Genomic DNA, 19348 nt, shown 5'->3' with positions numbered 1-19348 from the left:
ATATTTTTAAAATTCCACAGTAAAAATGGTCCAAACTTAGTGATACCGTAGAGGGGTCATTGTGTGAGCTAGCTGTGGTGAAATTTTAGTGGAACAATGGGAGATTTCTTTTTTATTCCTAAGTTAATTTGATGAAAAGGGCCTATTTATGAAATTCGAGGGACATATCCCAATATTTTTAAAATTCCACAGTAAAAAGTCTCCAAACTTTGTGATATCGTAGAGGGGTCATTGTGTGAGCTAGCTGTGGTGAAATTTTAGTGGAACAATGGGAGATTTCTTTTTTATTCCTAAGTAAATTTACTGAAAAGGGCGATTTATGAAATTCAAAGGACATTTGGGGCCCAATATTTTTAAAATTCCACAGTAAAAATGGTCCAAACTTAGTGATACCGTAGAGGGGTCATTGTATGAGCTAGCCGTGGTGAAATTTTAGTGGAACAATGGGAGATTTCTTTTTTATCCCAAAGTGAAATTTTTGGAAAGTGACTATTTTTGCAATTTGAGGGACATTTGGGGCCCAATATTTTTAAAATTCCACATTAAAAATAGTCCAAACTTAGTAATACCGTAGAGGGTCATTGTGTGAGCTAGCTGTGGTGAAATTTTAGTGGAACAATGGGAGATTTCTTTTTTATTCCTAAGTGAATTTGCTGAAAAGGGACGATTTATGAAATTCAAGGCACATTTGGGGCCCTATATTTTTAAAATTCCACAGTAAAAACTCTCCAAAATGTGTGATATCGTAGAGGGGTCATTGTGTGATCTAGCTGTGGTGAAATTTTAGTGGAACAATGGGAGATTTATTTTTTATTCCTAAGTGAATTTGCTGAAAAGGGCCGATTTATGAAATTCAAGGGACATTTGGGGCCCAATATTTTTAAAATTCCACAGTAAAAATGGTCCAAACTTAGTGATACCGTAGAGGGGTCATTGTGTGAGCTAGCTGTGGTGAAATTTTAGTGGAACAATGGGAGATTTCTTTTTTATTCCTAAGTTAATTTGATGAATAGGGCCTATTTATGAAATTCGAGGGACATATGGGTCCCAATATTTTTAAAATTCCACAGTAAAAAGTCTCCAAACTTTGTGATATCGTAGAGGGGTCATTGTGTGAGCTAGCTGTGGTGAAATTTTAGTGGAACAATGGGAGATTTCCTTTTTATTCCTAAGTAAATTTACTGAAAAGGGCCGATGTATGAAATTCAAGGGACATTTGGGGCCCAATATTTTTAAAATTCCACAGTAAAAATGGTCCAAACTTAGTGATACCGTAGAGGGGTCATTGTGTGAGCTAGCTGTGGTGAAATTTTAGTGGAACAATGGGAGATTTCTTTTTTATTCCTAAGTTAATTTGATGAATAGGGCCTATTTATGAAATTCGAGGGACATATGGGTCCCAATATTTTTAAAATTCCACAGTAAAAAGTCTCCAAACTTTGTGATATCGTAGAGGGGTCATTGTGTGAGCTAGCTGTGGTGAAATTTTAGTGGAACAATGGGAGATTTCTTTTTTATCCCAAAGTGACATTTTTGGAAAGTGACTATTTTTGCAATTTGAGGGACATTTGGGGCCCAATATTTTTAAAATTCCACAGTAAAAATAGTCCAAACTTAGTAATACCGTAGAGGGGTCATTGTGTGAGCTAGCTGGGGTGAAATTTTAGTGGAACAATGGGAGATTTCTTTTTTATTCCTAAGTGAATTTGCTGAAAAGGGCCGATTTATGAAATTCAAGGGACATTTGGGGCCCAATATTTTTAAAATTCCACAGTAAAAATGGTCAAACTTAGTGATACCGTAGAGGGGTCATTGTTTGAGCTAGCTGTGGTGAAATTTTAGTGGAACAATGGGAGATTTCTTTTTTATTCCTAAGTGAATTTGCTGAAAAGGGCCAATTTATGCAATTCGAGGGACATTTGGGGCCCAATATTTTTAAAATTCCACAGTAAAAACTCTCCAAAATTTATGATATCGTAGAGGGGTCATTGTGTGAGCTAGCTGTGGTGAAAATGTAGTGGCACAATGGGAGATTTTGCTTTTATCCCTAAGTGAAATTGCTTGAAAGTGATGATTTTTGCAATTTTAGGGACGTTTGGGGCCCTATATTTTAAAAATTCCACACTAAAAAGTTTGCATACTTTGTGATATCTTAGTGGGGTCATTGTTTGAACTAGCTGTGGTGAAAATGTAGTGGCAAAATGGGGAATTTTGTTTTTAACGCTTAGAGAAATGCTGGAATGACTTTTTTTTTTTACATTTGAGTGACATTTATAACAAAAATGCTTGTGGTATTCATTAAAACATTTCTTATTAGCATAGATGTATGGTACAGCCTTTAATAGTCTTAAGAAAGTACTAACAAATAAGTGTCTGATGGCTTGACTACTGTTTTAAACCTGTCTGATAGCTCCAAAACAGTGTCTGATAGCTTGACTCCAGTGCTGTATTGAAGGTCAAGGGACACGGACGGCTACTTTGCAAGGATTGTACAGCCAAAAGGAAAACGTTAAAACAAATTCCGTATTAAAACATGAATCAGTTTACGTAATAAAGTTAGTAATCAACTCATATGCACAGATAAAGTGCCAAACCGCAGTCATTTATTTTATTAATTTCTCATTGGAACGCACTAAGTTAGACACAACCGCGAAAGCAGTAACTAACCATAGAGAAGCGGGAACCTAGGCGATAGACAGTCTCTGGCGTAATACGTAGAAAGGCGGCGCCTGGCAAGAGCTTTCTTCTTTGCGCAATATGGCGCAGACGGTGAATGTTACAGATTTGTCTCTGCAGCAGTTGGAAGTGCTGAAGAGCCAACTGGATCAGGTATTTAGCGGTTATAGTTAAAATGATGGCACTGAGGTTATAGCGCGATTTTCATGTCTGCTGCTTTTACACAACGTGTGCTGCTGGCGTGACGGGGACTCGGCCTCTGTTGCTTGTGCCGGTAACTTCATGAGTGATAGGTTTCTTGTTTCACGCTATGCGATCACATAACACTGAAGGTGAGCTGCATATAAGTAACTGTGCAGTTCAGCTACATATTTATACACAGATGCCTTTTGCTTAGTGTGCTTCTGTTTGTAATATATGTCTGACCATTAACTATCTACAAAGAGCAGCGCAACTAAAAGCTAAACCACAGGGGAAAATAGCCTAAATAGACAAACACAATAGTTAATAAAATTCATAAAATAATAATGGGCACTATTGGCTTATTCTCAACCAAAAGATACCAAAAGTGTTAAAAATACTCAAAGTAGGTATTACTTTGCATAAAAAAATTACTGTCAAAATGTCAGTGTCATAACCTGAAATACATTCCACCTATTTTGCTATATATAGATATATAAATGTCACCATGGTGTTGCTGAATTTCCAAAAGTCCCAGTGGAATTGCTTTCAGGATCAAATTGGATTATGATCGGTTCTGTTCGCTTTGATAGTGAACTCCCACTTGTAAGTGTTCTTTCTGAATCGTTCCGGTGCTGCTGATCACAAGATCTCGATTGAGGTTGGATCTTTTCAAGATAGAACTGCAAAAGAAAAAAGGAACAAGCGCATCCGCGATTCACTGTATCAATTTTATTTCAGTCAGATCCCTGACTATGACAAAATGCACACCTACAAGGTAGAGAGTGATATCCTGAAAGACAACATACACCCGCTGGTGTAACTACTTCTTGCCAGCTTGAGCGTTATACAAATGGAGAGATATCTATAACAGAAATCCAGTCCTGTGATTCGACTAAAGCCGGACCTGAACTTCTGTGTGACATCAATATTATGGGTGTATTTTATTTGTGTATCTTGTAAGCGTGCATTTTGTCATAGTCAGGGGTCTGACTGAAATAAAATTGATACAGTGAATCGCAGATGCGCTTGTTCCTTTTTTTTTCTTATGCCCCTATGTGACCATTATATAATAAGCATTGTGCTTGTCATTTAGTTAACAACCATAGCTTTATTCTGCCTTCAGACTCTCTTCACAACCGTGGTAAAAAAATAAATGAGTCGGTGAGCATAGGTTTTTCTTTTTAAATACAGAGTATTTTTTACAGACACTTTTTTTAAATTTATATTTTTACTAGAGAAATCTGCCAAAAATAGTTTATGCAGCTCTTTTCCTTGTTCTGGTAAGACATTGAGATGGGATCACATTCCTAATATGCCTCTTCAATGAAACTGATAATTATTGCATAGTCGTGTTTTTCGATATTTTTTTTTTTTTGCACAGATTCCATGCGAGTGAAGCCACAGAATATATATATATATACACACACGTTAAAGCCAGTGTACACAAGCCAAAATTGTTTAATGAAAGCAACAACTATTGCCACCATCTTAGGTACTGGCAGATGTCTGCCAGTACCTATAATCCCCTATTTTATTTTTCATATTTTTATTTTTTCTGTAGTGGTTCCACCACCACCCTCACGCGATCACCATTTATTCCCTGCACCCCAAACTCCTTTTCTGTAGTGTAGCTGCCCCATCCCTCCCTGTTCCTTTTAAAAAAAAAAAACAATTTCTGTAGCATAGGGCCCTTCCACCCCTGCTGCTGAGCCGCCCCGCCCGTCTCCAGCCCACACCTCCTGCCGGCACTAGCAGAAGATCGTTACAGACGGTGACACACACAGTGTCACAGTCTGTAACGATCCGGCATCTGCCCTCATATGAAGGCGGAGCACCGATCGTGCTCCGGCTCCATATGCAGTAGATGCCTGGAGCTTCAGGAGCGCTGTGGTTAAAGGCCAGGTATGTTTGTCCTCGCACAGTTTCTACTGCTCATGACAGCATCGGACAAACATACTTGGCCTTTTATAATCTAGGGGATATATATATATATATATATATATATATATATATATTAAAAATAACTCATTGTGTAGTTCATTAACAAATTTGAGACAGGCCAGAAGGCTTGTTTTTCCCACAGAAAACCTCGAATACATTGTTTCCAATATAGCAAAGGATTCTGGGTAAGATGTGCAAATTAGGTTCACAATGACACACCTTTTTACTTCAAGTCTGCTTTTCAACAGATTCCCTTAACGCCAAAGCATTGCTGTTCACACAACTTATAAGCTTAGCTAGGGTTATCTCTATATATCTATATACAAATACCAAGGTCTGGCTCCTAAATATTCTTACTGGCTCCTAACTTTTAAACAGATTTGTCGAGCACAGTGTTAAAATACTACTAAAGTGTTGTTTATAGCTCATCATTGAGGGGTCCCTATAATATTTTTATTTTTCTTTTACCAATTTAAAAAAATAAGTACAAATCTCAAGATTTTGGTGGGCATTTTTTTTTATTAAATGAGCTTTGTGTGATCAGTGCAGTAAGAACTAGGAAAAGGTTCTCTTTTTCTGTTTTGTATTAAACATTAATTTTTATAATTCATTTGATATAAGCAATTATTCTGCTATAGTAGTGTTATAGTTATTTGTGACTTGAATATGTATAGAAGCAATATGTAACACAAGAATAATAAACGACGATGGAACATGTCAAAAGTAAAAAATAAAAAAAAGTATACAGAAGATACGTTTGCATATTTTTGTTTTATCTTTACTTCATTTCTGCAGTTACTGTATTACTACCTTGCAGAGGTCCCCTCTCCCGTTACTGCTCTTTAAAAACATTTCTTTTATGTATTATGATATATGCCACAAAAAATCATTATTTGCTTTCACAATCTTCTACACTTCTTTGATCTTGTAGGAAATAGAATTCTTGTCGTCTTCTATCGCCCAACTGAAGGTGGTACAAACCAAGTATGTGGAGGCCAAGGATTGCCTAAATGTATTAAATAAGAGTAATCAGGGTGAGTAACCTATTTGTAGTTTTTACCAGCAAGAGTTGCTTTGGGGGAAATCCTGAAGTGTAATTTTGATTATTTATATCTTTTTCTTTGACAGGGAAGGATCTGCTTGTTCCCCTGACCAGCTCTGTATCCTTTTGGTTTTTACATGCATTTTTTTTTAGTTTCTGTTTAAAGTTATAGAAAATAAATATATAATATGTATGTGTACATTAATCAATGGCATATAAAGTGGCTAGTGGGGTAGTGCATGTACACATAATTGTTTTTATGCTACCCTACTAGCTAAGGAAGCCAGGGATAGTGCCAGGAGCACCTGCCCCATGTAATGTATTGGTGAATGTGGAAAGTTTTTTCCTGGCTGAACTGCTAGTTGAAGAAAGGTAAGTGATTTAACCGCTTATGTTCAGATCCATTTCAAACCTACCTTAAAGCATCACAGCATGGATCAGGGAAAATAGAAAAACATTAAAACCGCTTATGTTCAGATCCGTTTCAAATCACTCACCCAATCAGTGAGGATCACGGATTTAAAATGCTGAATCCGGATGATAGGTCTTCTTGAAAAAGCTGTTTGAATAGTAAAACTTAAAGGGACACTGAACCCAAATGTTTTCTTTCTTGAGTCAGAGCCTGCAATTTTAAGCAACTTTCTAATTTACTCCTATTATCAAATTTTCTTCATTCTCTTGGTATCTTTATATGAAATCTAAGTTTAGATGCCGGACCATTTTTGGCGAACAACCTTGGTGGATACATTCATCCACTAATAAAAAAGTGATGTCCAGAGTATTGAACCAAAAAAGATTAGATGCCTTCTTTTTCAAATAAAGATAGCAAGTGAACGAAGAAAAATTGATAATAGGAGTAAATTAGAAAGTTGCTTAAAATTGAATGCTCTATATCACAAAAGGAAAAATTTGGGTTCACAAAAGAAAAATTTGGGTTCAGTGTCCCTTTAAGTGAGTTTTAGTAATAACAGCTGATCACCAAGAAGGGCGGGGTCTTGTTCTCAGTACTGGCTGCATCTCAGCGTGGTAGATATTTGTGTGTTAATACATGTTACTCGCTGGATGTTTATAGCTTGTATGTGCCATTGACCCATAGTGATTATATAATCCTGTTGCTTTTGTTTTAATAAATCGCGTTTTAATACACATCCGTGGTTTGTGTGCATCCTGCTTGCCTGGAGATTTTAATATTGATCATATAACTTGGCTATAGAAGCTCTATCACATGAGTAATATGACTCATTTAATACTGCCATCAGTCTCACCGTATACAGTATAACACTATGGTTTTGTTTTTCTTTGAGGAAACCAACGTATCTATATCAAATAATTTTTCACTTGAATATATGGGGCTTTAATATCCTTTTATTTAGGTTTGGTTTGTATTTAAAGGAATGGTCTAGTCAAAATTAAACTTCCATGATTCAGAGCATGCAAGTTTAAGCAACTTTCTAATTTACTCCTATTTGTGTTCATTCTCTTGGTATTTTTATTTGAAAAAGCAAAATATGTAAGCTAAGGAGCCGCCCCATTTTTGGTCCTGGGTAGCACTTGATGATTGGTGTTTAAATGTAGTCACCAATCAGCAAGCGCTACCCAGGTACTGAACCAAAAATGGTCCAGTTCCTAACATTTTTGCTTTTCCAAATAGATACTAAGAGAACGAAGAAAATTTGATAATAGGAGTAAATTAGAAAGTTGCTTAAAATTCCATGCTCTAGCTGAATCACAAAAGTTAAATTTTGACTAGACTGTCCCTTTTTAAAAAGTGAGGTTCTGTTTACACTTTATTTGTTTATTTCTTCTGTATTTGAATCACTATATTGTGATTATTTTTTTTATTTATATCTTGAGTTATTTAAATTGTTTGCTACTTCGGCGTATGTTGAAAATATTTCAAAATAAGGCATAGTTAAACCTTTATCTTAAAATCCACTTTTTTTTTTTTTGTTTTGTTTTTTTCCCCGCCCCCCACACATAAAGGCACTTAGTAGACCATGAAATTTATCTTCATGTGAACTCTGCTAAAAACTAAATTTATACTTGCCTGATAAATTATTTTCTTTCCTGGCATGTTGAGTCCACGATTCAATTAAACTCCTGGCTACCAGGAGGCAAAGCACCCCAGCAAAGCTTAAGTATCCCTCCCACTTCCCATACTCCCCAGTTATTCAGCCGACTGAAAGAGAGGAACACAAGGTGTATAGAGGTGCCTGAAGATTCTAAAAATGCCACCTTTAAAAATTATAAAAGGGCCGGTCATGGACTCTTCATGCCAGGAAAGAAAATAATTTATCAAGTAAGCATACATTTTTTTTTATTTTTTTTATTTCTCCCAATGGCATGAGGAGTCCACGATTCCATTAATTACTGTTGGGAAACCAATACCCAAGCCAGAGAGGACACCGAATGGACAGGGAGAGAGAACAAAAGGCTGGCGGACCTAAACTGAAGGCACCACCGCTTGAAGCACCTTTCTCCCAAAAGAAGCCTCAGCTGAGGCAAAAACATAAAATTTGTAACATTTTGAAAAGGTATACAAAGAGGATCAAGTAGCTGCCTTACAGATCTGTTCCATGGAAGCTTCGTTCTTAAAAGCCCAGGAAGAAGAAACGGCACTGGTAGAGTGAGCTGTAATCCTCTCAGGAGTCTACTGTCCAGCTGTCTCATAAGCCAAATGAATGATACTCCTCAACCAAAAAGAGTAGTTGTAGTGGCCATTTGGCCCTTGCACCTACCGGAATACTCTATAAACAATGAAGAAGATTGTCTGAACTCCTTGGTAGCCTGGAGATAGAACTTTGGGGCACAAACTTCATCCAGGTTATGAAGCAAAAGTTCATTCTGAGAAGGATTAGGACAGAAGGAAGGAACTACAATCTCCTGATTAATATTGCGGTCAGAAACCACCTTTGGAATGAAACCTAATTTAGTAAGAACAGCCTTATCCGCATGGAAAATAAGATTAGGGGTCACACTTTAAGGCTGACAATTCTGAAACTCCAAGAGCAGACGAAATGGCCACCAAAAACAAAAAAAATTTCCAAGATAAGTTTAATATCAACAGAATGCATAGACTCAAACGGAGCCTGCTGCAGAATACAAAGAACTAGAGTGAGGCTCCAGGGAGGAGCAACAGGCTTAAACACAGGCCTGATTCTATCCAGGGCCTGAACAAAAGACAAACTCCAGCAAATTGGCTAACTTTTTTGTGTAACAAAACAGGGCAGAGATCTGTTCCTTCAAGGAGCTAGCAGACATTTCTCCAAACACTCTTAGAGAAACAAAAGAATTTGAGAATTCCCCTTAAAAGGTAAAGAAAGAATCCTTGCTTTAGAGACCATATCCGCTGACCAGGACTGTAGCCACAAGGCTCTGCACGAGAGAACTACCAGATCTGAGGACGTGGCCCTCAGACAGTTTGCATATTGGCATCACAAATAAAGGAATTGGCTATCTTTAAAGCCTTAATCCTATCTTGAATCTTTTCCAAAGGAATCTCCTGCAAAATCAGCTCAGATAAGGAATCACACCAGTACGTGGCGACTCCAGCGACTGCCACTATGTCCGTTTTTTTTTTTTAAATTTTCCATTAGTACCCCTCCAATTTGCGATCCATGGGGTCCTTAAATGAAATAATATCCTCTAGAGGAATAGTAGTTCTCTTAGCCAGGGTGGAGATAGCTCTGTCCTCCTTAAGAATTGTACACTCTAAATCTAGTATAGTCAGAGACTGGAAACATCTTTTTAAAAATAGGGGATGGAGAGAAAGGAATCCCCGGTCTTTCTCATTCCTTAGAGATGTCTGACAGGAACTGGAAAAACTTCCACAGTCTTAGGCATGACATCATAAACTTTGTCTAACTTGGAGATCTCAGGAGCTTCAGACAGTTTGAGCTCCGGGACATCCAAGGTAGCTAGCACATCAAGTAATATTTAAAGGGGTTCAAGCTTAATTTTATATTTAACTTTGATTCTACTGGACTGTCCGAAGCAGTGTCAGAATCGGATTTCTTCTTCAGAGGCTACTGAGATATAGTCATCCTCGGACATTTGAGATAAACTGATTAAAGCAGCCTTGGTGTTAGACAAGATTCCTGATTCAGAGGAAACCTGTTTAGTCTTTCTCTTACCTGCAATAGGTAAGGAGCTCAGCGCAGCTGAAACAGCCGATGTAAGCTGTGCTGCAAAGTCTCCTGGTAAAAAGATTCCCCAAGAAAGAGGCTGAGCTGCAGGGCACTGCCGGTGCAAATTACTGGGGACTGAGGAGAAAGTTGAGTCATGTCAAGGGCTTTAATAGAATCTTGAGGTTGTTTTTTTGTTTTTGTTTTTTTTTGCAGTAGCAGAACTTTTATTTTTTGGTCTGCAACATAGAAGCAAAGCATTTGGAACACAATTGAGCAGGGGGGGCCTCTTCACAATAGAAACATTTATCTAACTATAAAGGAAAGTTAGACCCTATATCCAATGTGCACTCCATACTGGAGAAACAAATGCATATATATTAAAAAAAAAAAAAACACTGTTCTAAATTATCCTTATATAAAAACTCCTGAAAAATAAAGGAAGATACTTTTTAATTATTGCTATAATAAACTATTAGGCAACTCCCAATCTCCCCAATTGAGAACCGGATTAAAAATGAACCGGAACCGCTCTGACCGTGGCAACTCCCACCACCCGGATACCAGGAGCCAAGTGATATTTCTCTTCAAAGCTTATGAGAGCCTGCTGTCCCCAGAGCTTTCTGCCAAGCCGCTCGCCATTCTCCACACATTCAACTCAGAACTGAACGGAAGAGCTGTGCTGTAGAAAGACATCCCCGTGTCCTAAACAGCCCTGACAGCTTCAGTCCCATAAAAATCTGATATTATACTTATTATTATACTTTATTAAGCGCCAACATATTCCACAGCGCTGATAAACCTATATAAGGATGTATGCAGCAACAAAAATTAGCAGTGACTTTCTGCATAAGAACTGCCCTCAAGTACAAATACCTACCTAGGAATAAAAATTACAAAGTCCCCAGATTTTCTAAATGGGAAACTGAAGGGAACTTAACCCTCATGATGCCCTTGCCTCCCAACCCTGAGAAGGAATAAGACTTACTCTTGGGGCAGACACAGCCCTCCTCCAGGTCTGCCAGCTTAATCCAGACTTCTAACAGGGACCTGAAGTAGAAGTCAGAGTGACTAACCCTGGTAGCCAGAAGGGGGGTTAACATAGATTGATGGAGAGAGAACAAAGAAATTCCCAGCTACCAATACTCTTACTAAAGAGGATTACATGGACACAGCATTACCCCAGTCCTACTTGAAGGGAAGCTACCCATTAAGGGACTAGATCAATTTTTCTTCAGAGCCCTATCTTCGCTTCCTCCTTGTTACAGAGGCAAAGAATGTCTGGGAAGTGGGTAGGATACTTAAAGGGACAGTCTACTCCAGAATTGTTGTTGTTTAAAAAGATAGATAATCCCTTTATTACCCATTCACCTGTTTTGCATAAAAAATCACTTATTAATATACTTTTACCTCTGTGATTACCTTGTATCTAAGCCTTTACAGACTGCCCCCTTATTTCAGTTCTTTTGTCAGACATGTATTTAGCCAATCGGTGCCCTCTCTCACTTGTAAATCCAGGGTGTGGTCAGTGTTATTTATATGAAACACATGAAATTACGCCCTCTAGCTGTGAAACTGTCAAAAGCATTGAAATAACGGTTGGCCTTCAAGGTTTTAGAAATTGGCATGAGCCTACCTAGGTTTAGCTTTCAACAAAGAATACAAAGAGAACAAAGCAAATTTGATAAGTGAATTGGAAAGTTGTTTCAAATTGCATTCCCTATCTTAATCATCAAAGTTTTAATTTTGACTAGACTGTCCCTTTAAGCTTTGCACCATCCTGGTGGCCAGGAGTTGAATTTCCCAATACTAATTGAATGGAATTGTGGACTCTCCATGCCATTGGAAAGAAATAAGTATATTATTTTGCATGAGAGTATGTAAAGTTTTCTTGCCTGTGGTTGCATGTTCATGTACACCAGTAGAACTGTGGCGGTTGTCCTTTTTCCGTCGCTGAGCTATATATACCTAGAGATTTGTGCAAAAACGCATTTTGTTAACAAATATTAATAGAAAGTAACAAACATTCATTATTAAAAAGAAATTATGTTACTTAAGTTAATAGTGGTAGTGACGTGAAAATGATTAGAAATGGAGTATATGCTGCTTCTCAGATTAAAGTAGAAAAATAATTCTAAAACCTAAACATTTGAAGTGAGTGTTTTCTTTTGTGTATTTCTTTCCTTAACTCATTCAATTGAAGATGTATGTGCCTGGTACTTTAAATGATGTATCCACTGTATTGATAGATATTGGGACTGGATATTATGTGGAGAAGGTAAGACCCCAGACCCCCCTTTATTGTGCCAGACTGGTAAAGTAAGTCTGGCACACTGACGCATTGATATTTTTGTTTTTCCAACAGTGTTCTCATATGCCCTTCATTTAGATTAATCAGTTCTGTTTTATTTTTTTCATGTCCACCTTAACACAACTTTTCTCAACTTTTTTTTTTTTTTTTTTTATTCCCCCCCCCCCTCTCTCTTCCATGCTTTCAGGCTGCAGATGATGCCAAAGCTTTCTTTAAGAGGAAGGTTGATTTCCTGACTAAACAAATAGAGAAAATCCAGCCTGCCCTTCAAGAAAAGCATGCCATGAAGCAAGGTATATTTTAATAAAAAGTTCCTAGATCACAGTAGGTTTTTCAAAAAGGGAGCCTATAGAATGAAATGCATATTAAACTACTAGAATGTAGGGTTAATATTTTCTTGACTGCTGAAGTGGAACTTTTATGTACAGTGTTTTACAGCCTTCTTTGACAGTTAAGGGTTTATATTTCTTTAAAAAGACAATTTACGTTCTGAAACAGTTGTATACGCTGTTTAATCTAAACCATAAAAATCTGTTCAGTCAGAAAATTATCTAAAGTAGAGTGGGTTTTTTATTTTTTTCCCCAACCTTTCTGTAGCAAGTACCCCTGCAGTCATATTTGTTTCCTATGCACCCCATCTACAGCTCACAAATACATAAAAAATCTCACGCACTCGTATGTATTACCTGTTATAAACTTGTATGAGCTTTATTAATCAGAGAATTTATACAGGCATCTGGATCATTCATTTTAAAATCCAATTATAAAATATTACATTTTAGGGGTATAATGAGCTAATAAATATTTGCTACCACCTTTCTATGTCTAACTTCATTTTCTGAACAATTCATGTGGCATACTTGGATATTATTTACTTTACCTAGTACATTTTACTTTGGCACATATCTCTGACACTTAAACAGGAACACACTTTTCATGGCACTTTCTCTACGGCACGTTTCATATCAGTGGAGTTTAACTCCAGTGCTCAAAAGTCCATAACAGGCCTCATTCCAAAGGGCTAGACAGTGAAGTGCTCAGTCTGCTCTGTTAAATGACCACTAAATGCAGTAAAATTGCATAATTATCAAGTGCATAATAAAAAGGTCAATGCAATCACACCTACTCTGAATTTCAAATAAGCAGTAGATTATTTAATTAATTTTTTTTTTCTTGCAAATGTTAAATTTTGTTTCTCCCATTTTTCCGGCCCTCTATATCATGTGACAGATATCAGCGAATCACAGACTAGTATACGTATTCCCTGTGAACTTGTGCACATTCTTAGTAGGAGCTTGTTTCCCAAAGCGTGTATATAAAAATGTGATAATGGAAGTAAATTGGAAAGTGTCTTAAAACCGCATGCTCTATCTGAATCAAACTTTTATTTTAACTTGAGTGTCCCTTTAAGAGGGTAGAAAATGAGAAACAACACTTTTTCATCAGATAGTGGGAGTCCATGAGTCCTCACGTGTAGGTATATTTCCCTCCTGAGCACTTGGAGGAAGCAAGGCACCCGAACAAACATGAGCTTTAAATTCCTCATTCACATGATCCTGTAATTTTCGTTTGCCTCCTTGATGAGTGAGGTGAAAGTAAAGTTCAGATCAACTAGTCATTGAAAATGGATCCTCTATCCAATCTGAGACCCAGTTCCTCCTCGCAGTAACTTGTCGTTCAAAGGGGTAGGCAAGGAGTTATCATCCAGGCAGTGAAAAGGTTCTTTCTCTGTGAGGCCTCCCAGGTGAAATGTGGGCTTGTCCACCAATTCCATGGATTGTACATGCTGCTACTGACTACAATCTTTAGCATTGTGCTTGCACTGCCTAGGATGGACTCGTCTACTTGAAGCAAGTTGCTGTAAAGGAAAGATGGCTGCTCTCCACCGTTGTGCGCTGGTCCTCCTCGCCTTGTCTGCTGTGCTGCACAGGGGCTCGCTCGGCTCCCCGTACCCTAGTTATGCTGGAAAAGATACTTTTTTTTTTTTTTTTTTTCTTAAATTGTGGCTATTTAATTGTGGTTTTAAACCGCATATGCGATTAATCGTGCAGCCCTAGAATGTGTTAAAGCATATCATTATAGCACTAGCGATTCTTCAGTGCTTTGTGTTTAACATTGTGTCTAACCCCTTTTTGAGGGTCAAAGTACTACTCAGGAGCCGCAGAGCTTTGCTCATTCAGAGTGGAAACAGCCAGTGACCCATCAGTAGTAATTTCACAATCCAGCTGTGTGAGCCTACCTAGGAATGCTTTTCAAGAAAGGATACAAACAGAACAAATAAAATTTGATAATAGAAATAAATTGGAAAGCTGTTTAAAATTGCATGCTCTATCAGAATCATTTAAAGTTTTTAATTTTGACTTTATTGTCCCTTTAATATTTATATTATTACAACTGTTTAGTCTCCAAAACTGATTTGCTTTCTTTAATCACAATCCTGTGTTTGCTTTCAGCTGTTATGGAAATGATGAGTATAAAAATCCAACAGCTCACAACAGCTCAGGCTGGGACATCTAAGGCTTAGCACAAGGACACAGCGTTCCCCCTTAAAGAAACACAACTAAGTGCTGGAGCATCTCCCTGCAGTGAAGAAATGAACTAATTCTAAGTATCTCTGGCCCTACCGGTCATTACAGTTAATGTGTCTTGCTACTACAGGTGCTGGGGTTGTTTCTTCAGACTAAGGAAACTCTTCATGAATTTAGTTAACTTAATATGTATCTTGTTTAATGGTTCTTTTTTTATTTGACACATAAAAAAGCATTAAATGGAAACCTTTTCTGTTTGTTTTTTATTTCAATGTATTTTGTTCAAAATTGCTATTTTCCAGGACAAGCTTTTGGCTGTTTTTATTAGGTGGCAGAGCAGCAGTATAAGTTAACCCCTTTGCCCAAACTGCGTAGCTCTACATCATGCAGTGTAAAGCCCAGAGTACCACTTAAAGTGACAGTAAACCTCAAAAATAATGTTATATAATTCTGCACATAGTGCAGAATTATATAACATTATATTAGCGCAAACTTTGTAAAACATAATATACCCTTTGATTTTTTTTTAAAAACTGCTGTTTTTCAGACCCGCTCTTCTGAGCGAGTCTGTTTTCACACAACGCATCGGGCCAGCTGTAAAGTCACAGCCCGGCCCGACCGCGCCATAACACTAAGTGCAGCTCGCTCCTGCTCTGTCTGACCGCAGGAGCGAGCTGCACTGTGTATAATGGCGCAGTCGGGCCGGGCTGTGACTTTACAGCTGGCCCGATGCGCTGTGTGAAAACAGACCCGCTCAGAAGAAGAGCACAGAGAGCGGGTCTGAAAAATACTTTTTTTAAAAAAAATCAAAGGGTATATTATGTTTTACAAAGTTTGTGCTAATATGTTATATAATTCTGCACTATGTGCAGAATTTTATATAACATTATTTTTAAGGTTTACTGACACTTTAAGAGACCAGTTCACTCAAGATACTTAGCAGTAATAATACCTTATTAACAATCAAAATAAATGAATAAACATAACCACTGTAATATGAAAAGTTGTTGGGTTTTGTTTGTTTTTTAACTTTTTTCATTCTTTGCAAACCATCAAGCTTGAAGATCATGGAACGCCCTGATAAAAGGGCTGGGCAACAGTGCTATATTAGCCCGCCCCATGACCAATCAATTTGCGTGATTTGATATGCAGATTATAGTAATACACAAACTGCATTTGAATGATAATGTGCCTGTCATGCAGTGTGCACGCTTTTCTAGTTCTTTCAGAGGCTCCTACAACTGTTATAAATTTCATTCTTTATTAGGCTGTACACTAACGATCTAGTCAGTTTGTGAATGAGTAAAACACTTATCTCCTGCATCGCTGATCTTCACCCAGTGAACTGGGTAGTGAGCATATAATGACTACGGTACTTGCTACAAAACAGAGATCATTGTATCTGAACTTCTCGCCTTTGTATTTGTGCCATCAACGTCTGCATTTCTGTTGTCAAGCAGGCTGAGACTTTGTTTTGTAGCAAATATTGTAGCCATCACATGCTAACTTCTTGCCATATCCTGTTTCTGCCAGCTGTGAGATTTTTAGCTGCAGTGATTTCTCTCCCACTCTAGCGGTTTCATTACACAGCCTGTCCCAGTATCCTCAATTCTACAGAGGATTTGTGCAGTCAACATTCTATTTATTACCCATAGGAATTTTTCTAGGTTGTAACAGTGATTTATTTTCACTGTTACACAGCATGCTTTGCAGGAAATACGATGCAGTGGTTCGACAGTACAAACAAAGTAGTCATCCATTTCCCCCTCTATTGTCCCCTGAGCCCTGCCCCCTCTCATTGCAGATTGGTCAATATAATGTGTGCACAGGTCATCAGACACCGCTCATCAGATGTATGTTTTAAACACTGCTACAAACTTTGATTAGCTAATGTGAGTAAGCTGGTTAAAATAGCTCTGGTATAACAGGGAAGAACAAGCTTGAGAGGTGGCACATGGGCAATGTGCTTGAAGGGAGTGATAATGGACTGGACGCACGGCCGGAAAATATTCTAAGGGGCTTAGGGAAAGTAGTTTGTAAACGGACATTTAAAAAAATATTTATTAATACAGACAGAGATCCACACAATGTTCACCACTGCCATACTCAACTACTCCTGCTATTATGTTTAAAAATATATCACTTTTTGGGTAAACTGTCCCTTTAATGTAGATCTACATCAGACCTTTAGCAAGCCAAAGCAGTCTGTCAAGTGACAAGAGACTTGCTGTTTGTGGGCTCCAGTCATCTGCTTTCATATGGTAAGGGAGCACAATCAAATATATAGTAAAAACAGGTGATAGCTTAAAGGGTGAAGGTGGAGAGAGTAAGGGGGAACCCTACACTACAGAAAAAAATATAAGAAGAAACTTATTACAGAAAAAACTAACATATGTAAATGCTCATTTCTTAAGATGGTGAGAAATGGTGGGGGAGGGGTGGTTAAGAGCTGTTTTGGGGTTCAGGGAGGTGGTGGGAGAGTGAGGAAGGAATCCTACACTACAGAAAATAAAAATAAACTACTTAAAATGATAAACAAAAAAAGCAGTAAAGTGCAGACTGACTGTGGCTGCCAGTACCTATAATGGTGATGACCAGTTGGGGACAACGACAGAGCCGCTTGGGAGGGTAATCCCTACACTACAGCAAATATTCTCTTAACAGCTAACTGATTACCCCTTCACTGATGATGATTTTAGAATTGTTGTGTGCAGTTTCAATTAGTGGCCTTCTAGTTACTAAAACCTATGGCAAAGCTATGCATGTCTGTCTGCTGTTTCTGAATAAAGGGAACACAGACGCCTTTGGAACCATTTGTCTCATGACTGCAGTAAATGTGTGTAAATAATTTTAGTAAGAAACCCAAAGTTTGCTGAAAAGTTAAACAATTTTTTTTTATTTGATTGTATTTGGTGGCCAAATAATGACATCAAATATACCATAATGGGCCTAGATTAATACCTTGAGTTGTCTACTTTTAATTTTTTTTCCATATGTGTCCACAGGAAACCTTTTACCTGTGATATAATTCCACAAGGGCTTTTAATCCCTCTCACCTAATATCACTACTCCGTTTAGTTCTTTGCCTCCCAGGAGAGAAGTTGAAGATAGGTGTTCCAGTAATTCAAGTAAGTAAGGATTATTTCATGGGGCCTCGAACCTATGTGAGACACATTGCCCCTTAGACATATAATTTGAAAAGACAGGTGTACAGAAATACCAGGTTATGAGCACAGCATCTCCCTATGGGATTTCAGACATATCTACCTTCAGGTGTCGCTGGGACATGTCCCTTAGCCGCCTCCTGTAGGATCAAAGGTATTTCCTCTCATATCCTCTGCTGTTACCTTCACTGCATTGGATGGGCACTCTACTGCATACAGCTTTCTTGAGGTCTGCTAAGATCAGTGGAGTGGGTGCATCAGTTAGTTAAGTGATGCACTCACATAGCCCACAGGCTATTAGCAGATACTTCTATGTATAGCATAGTCAGGGGACCAAACAAAGCTACATAGTAATTTTTGTTGTACATAGAGTTTAATATTACTCCTTACTTATGCCTGTTGTAGTTTCTCACTACTCTATTTTTTTTTCCCCCTCACTTTTATATGGTGTATTTTATAGAACACTGGAGCTCCACTCCACATTTACTTCCTGTGTTGCTGGATATGGCCACAGCACTGAGAGATATCAGATATTGATGTAACTGGAGTAATTAACCCCTTAATGACCACAATGTACCCTGTATGTCACTGGTCGTTAAGGTTTTTTTCAGGACATAATAGCACAAGTCTAGCAAGAACACACTATTAATGCCCTCCCTCCAGCAGGCTTTGTGGAATAGAGCAGTCTCAACGCTGGTGGCAAGACCGCGCTATAAAACAATCAAGTCCCAAAAAAAGGCCAATGACATACAGGGTACGTCGCTGGTCCTTAAGGGGTTAAGGGAATATTCTTCCTGAGCAGACATTGGAGCTTGTTATCAGCATGAAATCATGTGTGTTAGGATCCTTGCCTGTTGATTAAAAGAACTACCTCTTGTGAACCTAAGCCAAATCCTCCCGGTGCAAGTACTTTAAAGCACCTTAGATTTGGTTTTTCTTCCAATTTTGATTGGGAGCTTCCTTCCAATATCAGTGTTTTCCTTACATTTGGAGTCCGCTCACCGCACTCAAGCCTCCTTTTGTGGGATTTGTCCCTCTCGTGGATATGACCTTTATTAGTTTGATTATATTTCAACCCACTGTGTACGCTGGATTGTATGTGATTGTTTTTTATTGCATACATTCTATCTTTTTTTTTTTTTTTTGATACTACATTATCATTTGTTTTATTTATGGTCTCCTCCCAGGAAATTTTTTAGTTTTCTTTTTTATTATCTCTCTGAATTTTATTATACGCTAATTTCTGTCATGCTCTGCTAATTAAGCTGTCTTGTACAGCGTTACAGTTTTGAGGGTGAGGTATCCTCTGTTTCGCTTATTTCTACACAGTTTTCAAATACTTTGTTTCTCTCTTATTCACATATACAACAAGGTTTCCC

The 19348-nt window shown here is 37.9% G+C and overlaps 1 protein-coding gene across 1 annotated transcript; it reads left to right on the top strand.

Annotated features, from left to right (window-relative positions):
• Window positions 1-2704: 2704 nt before the first annotated feature.
• Window positions 2705-15051, top strand: PFDN5 (prefoldin subunit 5). Its single transcript, XM_053708311.1, has 6 exons — window positions 2705-2829; window positions 5732-5834; window positions 5929-5960; window positions 12170-12244; window positions 12465-12570; window positions 14731-15051. The coding sequence occupies exons 1-6, from the start codon at window positions 2758-2760 to the stop codon at window positions 14799-14801; spliced, it is 459 nt and encodes a 152-aa protein (XP_053564286.1). The 5' UTR covers window positions 2705-2757; the 3' UTR covers window positions 14802-15051.
• The last annotated feature ends 4297 nt before the right edge of the window (window positions 15052-19348 follow it).

The sequence above is a fragment of the Bombina bombina genome, chromosome 3 (genome assembly GCF_027579735.1).
Source record: "Bombina bombina isolate aBomBom1 chromosome 3, aBomBom1.pri, whole genome shotgun sequence".
Classification (NCBI taxonomy): Eukaryota; Metazoa; Chordata; class Amphibia; order Anura; family Bombinatoridae; genus Bombina; species Bombina bombina.
This window is presented reverse-complemented; position numbering and strand designations above follow the sequence as displayed.